General features: G+C 34.6%; 1 protein-coding gene across 1 annotated transcript; it reads right to left on the bottom strand.

The window, feature by feature from the left end:
* Positions 1-2,248: 2,248 nt before the first annotated feature.
* Positions 2,249-3,746, bottom strand: LOC139853915 (pentatricopeptide repeat-containing protein At3g25210, mitochondrial). The gene has a single exon (XM_071843255.1). It carries the CDS (start codon positions 3,744-3,746, stop codon positions 2,628-2,630), a length of 1,119 nt encoding a protein of 372 aa, XP_071699356.1. The 3' UTR covers positions 2,249-2,627.
* Between the last annotated feature and the right edge of the window lie 5,934 nt (positions 3,747-9,680).

Genomic DNA, 9,680 nt, shown 5'->3' with positions numbered 1-9,680 from the left:
TCATAGGCAAGGCCGTCTCATTAATTCTGAGGGCCAACAAAAAATGGCCCTTAAATGTTAATAAGTTTTTGAGGTAAACTGATCTCATCCGCTTTGTGAACTAACACTAATTCGGCCCGACACTAATTTTTCTGGTTGGATGTATACGATAAAAATGGATAATTTTATAAAATTTTGGGCCCCTTAAAATTTTCGGGGCATGTATGATTGCACACTTTGCAGATGTCCTAAAACGACTCTGATCAAAGGTTTAACTAGTAAGATACACACGGGGTCTTTCGGTTTGATATTCATATTTAACGTAGCATTATGTATTTACAGAATTAAAAACGCGTTGATGCGTGTGTATTTGGATGCACGTGATTAGTATCTAATGTACCTCTAATGGCCTACGCGTTTTAACGCCAGGAAAACCTAGTAAAAATGGGGGACGAAACCATCGATATGATGTAGTTAGTTTGGGTTGTTTATTATATGTGTATATATATATGTATGAAAGGTAGCCCAAAATGTTTAGCGTTTTTGAAAAAACGTCCATTTCGCGTATAGCTAGTTGCATTGTTCGAGTTGAACGGTGGTGTCGGAAAAATATAACTCGCGGCTAGCGGGAAGATATCACCCGTTAAAAATTTGGGTGAAGTTTGTTTTAAGTTTTTTTAAAAGAATAATAATTGTACATATTTTACTCCTAAAGAAATTGTAGATTAGACAATAGTTTAGGGGGTGGTTTTTTAAATTTTGGTTAGTTGTCGTTTGAGAAACTGGAAATGGTCAAGAGGACCAAAATTGGGACGGGAATTAGTGTGTAGGATTAATTAATAATAAGGAAGATGTAAGGAACACATGCTAACGAATAAGCCGTTGGCAAATCACCAATATTAAAAGGCATAATAAAATGTATTGAACATTTTATAATATGATTTATCATACTGCAATTGAAAAACAATTCCACTGCGATGAAAGAAAAAGGAATGGTTCACTAATTACGGAACAAAGATGTTGCAAGATATCGTTGTGTTGTTGGTGCAGTGTTAATGACCAGTGGCGAAAACATAATTTTTTTTCATCGGGGTGAAATTTTTTTTTTAGGTAGCAACTTTTTGTTGGTAAAATAGATAGGTTTTGGTCAAAATACGAAAGTTTTGGACAAAATTTGGAGATTTTTTTGGCAAAATTTGAAGGTTTTGGGGCATAATATGAAGGCTTTAAGGCCAAAAAAAATTCCACCAGGGACAAAATCGAAAAACTCAAAAAAATTTCACTGAAAATTGCAAATCCACTGGGAGCGGGTGCCCCCTGTCCCTTAGTGTTCCGCCACTGGTAATGACCCATACCTGTTTGTGAGGTTGGGAGTTCGTTGGGAGTTCGATTCCCTGGTGCGACATCATTGTACACAATGTTATCCCTTGGTCTTGAATACCACCCAATGTCAGCAGAGAGGGGTTTTACCGACTATGTCTTCGGATTGGTCCGGGTTTCCTCCAGGACAACACTTGGGGATTGGTTATTCAACTGCGGGAGATGATCGCGTGGCTGGTTTAATCCCCTTGTGTCCCCTGGGTGATTCTATTCTAAACTGCTGTTAAAAAAAAAAAAAAAAAAAAAAAAAAAAGATGGTGCAAGATATAAGTTGAGTATTTGAGACCTGAAAACAAAAATCTTAGAGCATATGATATGAGATAGAAGATTTGTAAATAAATTTCATTAAGAAAACTTTGATGAGATGTGCACTATGGAGACATGGTTAGCCAGAAGTTTTGGATGCATTGCACTACACTTGCTATCAGGTATATGTTACTCTTTCAGTTAAATTTTGTCATTGTCTTGCTAAATCGTTCATTTAGCAGCAGCCTGGAAACAAAAGCAGATGTTTTTGTTTATGGGTTGATATTGACAGAGATCGTGACAGGTAAACGTAAGCCAAGTGGTGGCTTGGCACGAAGTAGTGTTGATGTAGTTTAATCAACAAACAGTGCATCAAAAGCAACACAAACCCATTTTAGACCTTGATCCTTATGTATTGAATATACAAAGAAGCAAAACTATAATTGCATGCCTCGTAAGCCTTCAATTAGGCGAGATATCAGTCCATGTTGATGGAAAAACAGGCAAACATAGTAATCTCAAAGACAAAGAAAACATATATAGTAGTGCTTAAAAAATATAATCATATCACACTAGCCTACCCGCTAACACGAAGAATGCATAACAAGTATATGACGTGACAAACGAAAGTGAAACGCTTTTATTCCATAGTTAGAAATGTAGAATGTCTCTGACAACGAATTTAATAACTTTCGTAGATCACGAATTTACATATTTTACATATACTGTATTAAACAAGAAACTTACAAGCATCTGTTCACAAAATCATGTGATCATGTCCTAACACTTCAAATTTTATATCATAATTAAGACCACCTCTTCACAGCTTCATCGAAATCTCAAAGGCCACTGGCTTGTTGGTTCTTTTTATCAAACTTTCCACCGTCACATACTCCAAAGATTTATCTCCGAACACTCGAATGAACATTGGAAGCACCTGACTGTGTCAATTGATATACGCTACACACTGGTACGAAACTCAATTAGAGTTTTACTTCCCAAATAAAGTTTTACCAAAACAACTAACTCGCAAAATGCAACCCGTTGAGCAAACTCTTGTACGTTTTCTCATTCATAAAACTATCCTTCTTCCTAAACTCTTCTAGAATATCAAAAGCATCATCCACTCTACCTTCCCTACACAACCCTTCAACAAGAGTCTTATACGTCAACAAATCAGGCGACATAGACTCCCTCAACATATCACGCACAACGCTAATTGAATCATCGAATCTCTGTTCCATTGCAAGACTACAAATCAAAATCATAAAACTACTACCTTTCGGCACCAACCCTTTCCCCCTCATCTCTTTATAAAACCCTAAACCCTCTTCCACTCGCCCCTTTTCACACAATCCATGAATCAAATAACAATAAGTATACAAATTCGGCTCGTTTCCATACAATGCCATCTCACGGAACACGCTAATCGCACGATCAATTTCGTGACATTTAGCGTGTGCTTTAATTATCATATTCGATGCAAAAGTATCAGGCACCACACCAGCAGCTTTCATTTGTTTCGATAACGATTTCACACCGCGTAAATACACAAAGCATACATTCACATTATTAAACCGTCTAAGTAACGAGTCAAGCAACAGTTTATACGTTTCGAGATTAGGTTTCGTATCTTCACAATTCAACATCTTTTTATAAACATCGAATGCACGATTGAATAAAAACTTACGACCGCAGCAGAATTTGATAACGGAATTGTAAAGAGGAAGGCTTCCGGTACACGCGCCGGCGAGTATTTCTTCAACTAGGGTTTCGGCGTGATGGTAACGTTTACCGGAAACGGCGATTTGAATCATGGTGAGGTAAGTTGTGTTGTTGTGTTTGTAGCCTCGTTGTTGACCGGTCCAACGGAAGACGTCAAAAGCTAAATCTGGATCGGATTGAGCTCGTAAGGCTTCTACGACGTCGTAGGGTGTAAATCCGGGTTTTAGTTTCTCTAGCCATGTATCGAATTGTTTTACTAGTGGTGTTCTTGGTGTGAAGGAGGAGGTAGGCGGCGGCGGTGAAGGTGTTGGCGGAGATGTTACAGTGTCGGCGGTGGCGGTGCAGATAGATCGGTAGTGAAGGACGGCCGTTAGAGAGTGAGGGAGTAAGGCTCGATGTAAAACTTGTCTGGACATGATTATGAATTTCTGGTTATTTTTGGGAGTGTTAAATATTTAACAGCTTCCTATTCTTTCCCATTATTTTACATTTTTTTTGGAAAATCGAACAAATATATCAAGAAATTTCATCACGAGATGAAAGGACGAAACAACAAAACAACACCTCAACTCGGATCGCAACTAGAAAACAAAACCAACAAAAAGGCCCACCTAAACTATCTAAAAGCGATCCAAGAGAGAAAACCATACAATCAAAAGCCGAGCAAACAAACAATAACCCTAAAATCTAAAATTGAGACCGAATCACAAAAGGCAAAACCTAATCATGAATGGAAACAACCCAAAGAAAAGCACTAACAATCAAATCTAACAAAACTATAAAAGAAAATCAAATAGGAGAAAAGACATCAATCTTATCGGGTAAAAAAGTTGTCACGCACGCGAACAAATACCATAAACATCTTAGAATTAATAAGCTTACCCTCAACACGAATATCTTCATACCCTTTCAACGTTGAGTCGGAAAAAACTCAATTTTTTACCCGTAAGAAATACCTCTATCTTTTGCCTTTTTTTTTATTGAGCAAAGAACCATTTACAAGCTTTCAACGAACCCTGTCCACTTGGGGCACCGAAACGAGAGATAGCTCCTCATGCACGTCAAGAACTCGATTTCCCCAAACCTTCAAACCACAAGGTAGCTCAACGTCTTCTTGATCCAAAAGAATGAACTCGTCTCCATCAACCTTAACATTCCTATTAACTTTATTCTTGCGATTAATACCGATATCTTTATTGGAACATGGGAAGATCATGAGACCTTCGTGATTATCTAGAGACAGATTAACAGGAATCTCAGGCACACTTGTAACCACGTGTACCACGACATCTTGAACATATCAAAGCTCATTTTTTGTCAACAAACAACCCTAAGCTGATCCCTTCACCTTCTCAGCCACCAAAGCAACATGAATATCGTCCAATTGGTTACAACACATTTCATATCCAACCACAAAATTCTAACATCACGACTCTTCACCAAAAACCCAGGAGATTCCAAATAAGATTTACCTAACAAATGTATCGATTGAAACTAGACACCGAATCATTAGAAAATCCTGAATCATAGAAACCATCAACCAATGTAATATCTTTGATCTCATTAACCCATAAAATTACATGGTCACCGTTCAATTCAACCTTCTCGACCACGATCCCCTCCTAAATTTGTTCCGATCTCGCAGTTTTCACAAATCGACATCTAGCTGGCCGAAACAAATAGAGGAATTGGCTATTGCAAGAACATTATCAACCTTACAAGCTGCCTCTTTGGTATTATCTGCCCACTGACCAGAAGATCTCGAATAACAACGTACGAGTACCTAAAAGACTAGTTAGCTCTCTTATCAAATGAATCCACCAAAACCATATTTTCATTGCCCGGAGAAGAAGCCAACAAACATTCAAAATCAGCCTGGTTATCAAATTCAACCAGGCACCCGAAAGCTCTCCATCAGCTACAAAATTTCCCTAACACCTTTCGACTAATAAGAAATTTCTTCACGTTGATCTCCGTTAGGGGATATTTGTCGACTCTAAACGCTAAACTTTAGCCTATTAACCACCTCTCAATTAATTTTGATGGAACATCTAAGCTTTGTATTACGACATGAACAACCAATATCGAACCTCAAACTGGAAGGGCCTCTAGACAGATTTGACCAACCTATGAAAAATGGCTTATCCAAGATAGAAGATCCATTAAACTCACGAATCGCGCCAACAGTAGGTTCCTTTGATTTGAACGCGAAGAAGGCATACCCGTGATCGTTTCAAACTTTGACGTTTTTATGTACACTCATATTGCCTAAAATAGCATATATATGACAAAAGAGCTAGATTGAGACTAGGGATGTCAATGGATCGGATATGGATCGGTTGAGGCCGTGTCCATATTCATTTAATATCCATTAATTTTTCTTCATCCATCCATATCAAGTGGATTAAATAGTATGTATATCCACTAAATATTTAAAAAATGTTATAAAATTTCCTAATATATAATATAAACAAAAAAGTAATATATCCATTTAGATTATCTATATCCATCATGAATCAGGTGGATCAGATGAATATTCATCTCCAGATGAGACAATTTGGGTATTTCAGATTACTGAATAATCGATTTATAGTCAGAATTTTTTTTTCATCAATTCAAGGCTTTAAAGTTTTGATTCTGAAGTACAAATATAAAATATAGTATTATATTATTATATACTCCTCATTGGTAGGAAGTTTTGAATACGACATGTTATAAAATAATAGTCTACACGTTAATTCTTTCACGCGTAAGTTTGTTAAATACCTGCCAGTTATATATATATATATATATATATATATATATATATATATATATATATATATATATATATATATATAATACTCCGCATGTATAAAGTATAATACTAGTTAGAGATTAGAGTTAGATTATTTACTTTGCCAAACATACTTTTACTGATTATTTACTTTTTACTAATGCTATATAATAACGTACGTCACACTGTATACCACACACAACGCATAGCGTGTGAGCCTAGTTAACCGATACGCGCCCGAAGGCGTAGCGTATGTTACGTTGAACACCACTTGTCCAGAATTTACAAAAAATATGGAGGATAAACAGTAGGTAATGGATATGTCTAGCAGGTTCTAGAAGTTACTAAAGGATAGTTGTATTGATCATTGTTTGGGCTCAATTCCCAATGTTGGCTAAAGCCCAATAAGTAACGTCTCGTCAACATAGTCAGACCCATGAATGACATAAACTCTAGTATTTGCCTATAAATAGGTGTGACAACCCAGAAATTTCTGACCAAATTTAAACTTTAATCTTTATATGTTTCCGACACGATAAGCAAAGTCTGTAATGTTGAAATCTCAAAAACTTTAAACTGTGTTCATATAATCAATTACTTTTGGCCGTGCTCGATGATTCACGAACATTTATGTGTATAGATATGTATATATTATATATAGTTATATTAATTGGAAAACGTTAACAAAGTATTAAGTGTATAATACTTTACATTAAACGTATTTGTCTCAATATATGTTTTATATGACGTAATTAAAGGATATTATCAAACGGTCGAAGTAGAAGATATTTTAATAGCACCTAACATGATTGTTACGGGTCTCTGTTGTGAGGTCCACTTCGATTTAGAAAATCTTTTCCTTTTGATTATATTTGGAATTAGATATATAACATAACCTGCAACGTATATTTAAAATAAATTTATATATATTGTATATGTAGATTCAAAAATATTTTTGTGTTTGATAATAGCACTCGTTTATGGTTAAATAAATATTTCGTTTATATTTAAGGTGTACAAATTTATATTTTTATTTTACAATGTGATAATATATAATAGTAATTTAGATATAAAATGTTTTGATATACTTTAATAGATAATGAGACAATGTTTTTAAGAAGCAAATGACCAAAACAATCGAACGTTAAAGTGACACTACGAGTAACATAGCTTATTGATAATTTAAGACTATATTTTGGCAAAGCTACGAATCACGAAACGTAAAGTACAAGTTTTCTTAGCGTACGAAAGGACGTTCGAAAAACCGGAACCGGGACACAAGTCGAACGTAAACGTACAAGACATCGGAACCAAAATTACAAGTTAACTAGGCACAAGAATATAATATAATATATAATTAATTAATATAAATTATATAAATTATATATTTATTTAATTATGTCGACGAACTAAAGAACAAAAACAAGTGAGCTGTAAAATACACCCCATGCGATCACATGGGAAAAAGCCTTGGAAGCCATGCGATCGTATGGCAGCCTTGTCCGTGCCATATCTATAAAGATCGATCATTTTTCTGCGAATTCATCCCTCTCTCAATCTCTGCTCTATATACATATATATTTATATTATTATTATTATTATTATTATTATTATTATTATTATTATTATTAATATTATTATTATTATTAAGATTATTATTATTATTAATCTTATTATTATTAGTAGTATTTGTATTATTATTAGTATTATACATAAAATACTACGACGAGGTTATGTCCAAACAATTTCAAAACAAGCTTTTCAAGCGGGATAGAGTTAAGGAAACTATGGGTTATAGCTATGGAGGTTATGGGTAATGTTCATGGGTATTGTTCGCAAGTCAAACCTAGTGTTTATCATCTCCGTTGCGTCTACGTACTTTCCTGCAATATTGAATCACAATGTTGATAAGTGAGCATTCATATCTTATCTTTTATATATTAATAGTGTATCCCTGTCTAGTGCTCGAGTATATATGTTTATGTACGCTTGTATGCTTTAATTTTGTCGTTAGATAATTTATGATGAATCACGAATTTGATACATATGCTACTGATATAAAGTATATGATATGCATGTCGTTGGAAAGCTATAGAAAAATTAATAACTTTTCATTTAGAAATCGCGTGATTTCGATGAACGGATTAAAAGATATGGTCAACTGAATTATGGTTAACGTTAATTGAAATTGTGTTTGAAACTGTAAATTAATATTTAAACAACTTGTCTATGAAATTGATAAATTGGATTTTTAGATATTACTAATCGAGTAAATGAATTTCTATATAAAGCACGTTTTGTTTTGTTGATTAATTGTCAAAGTTGACTGTCTTATCATGTTTTAAAGCTTTATAAACACTATAATCTAATTTTACAAGTATTGGGAAACTATGTGAAATAATAAAATATTTTCGATTGCCATGATAATTCAAATATAACATAGCTCCTGAAATAAATAATATTTTGAGTTTGTTGTAACGACCCGGCTTTTTTCGACTTGCCTTTGTGCTTTGTGCCATTACGAAACTGCTTATATGTGCGTACTGAGCTAGCTTATGCTCTGGGATCTTATTTAATGATTAATTACTTTGGTTAATATCCTACAACGTGCTATTAAGTGTGTAATCACCTAACTTGATCCCCGAATGCTTTTACGACCGTTGGTGTCACTTGACGTTTGAAACGAGCTATGTACTTGGTACACGTTTAACTTTGGTCATAATCGGAATATTATGACTACGAAACACTAATTGTTATTTTATAATAATAATTACTTGGGTTTTTGGATGCTTAATTAAGCTTAGTAATTTACTAGAGCACACTAGTTAGTCTTGTTGGACTTTCTACCTTGTTGGACTTTAGCTCACCCTACACTAGCTAGTGGACTATTTAATTAGCCCAATTATAATAAGTTAGTGACCCATAATAATGAAAGACAAATGCCCATTTATTAGAGGGAACATACTAGCATTTTTGTTAAGCATTATCCTTAATGTTGCATGGGATCCTAACATAAGCACCAACTTTAGACAACCATTAACCAAAAAGCAAAAGTTGGTCCCCCTTGTCCCCTCCCAAAGGCTACGGTTTTGGAGCCTCCCCACCACCCTCATTTTCTATAAATACCAAGCTATTTCCTCACAATTTACACTTGCTCTCATTTACAAATTACACACACTTACTCTCTAATTCTCTCTCTAGTCTTTCTCACTCTAAAAAGTGTAAGTTTTAAATTTTCTTCTTCTTCTTCTTCTTCTTCTTCTTCTTCCTCTTCTCTCATCATAATCGACATCATCATCATCATTTAATGGATCTAGCTTTTAGCTTTTGATCTTGTTACATCTTGTAGATTCAAACTTGGGTTTGAATCCTTCAAGAACATGAAAGATTCAAGCTTTCTAGCTTTGAATCTTCATTTACTTGTTAGATCTAGATTTTATAACTTATGATTTCTTTATTTTGTTATAAAGATCAAAACTTGTGTTTATGATCTTCATGTATCTTAAAGATCCAAGCTTTATGCTTCAAGATCTTCAAGAACACGAAAGATCCAAGCTTTCTAGCTTAGGGTTTC

This window comes from Rutidosis leptorrhynchoides, chromosome 6, assembly GCF_046630445.1.
Source record: "Rutidosis leptorrhynchoides isolate AG116_Rl617_1_P2 chromosome 6, CSIRO_AGI_Rlap_v1, whole genome shotgun sequence".
Lineage (NCBI taxonomy): Eukaryota > Viridiplantae > Streptophyta > Magnoliopsida > Asterales > Asteraceae > Rutidosis > Rutidosis leptorrhynchoides.
This window is presented reverse-complemented; position numbering and strand designations above follow the sequence as displayed.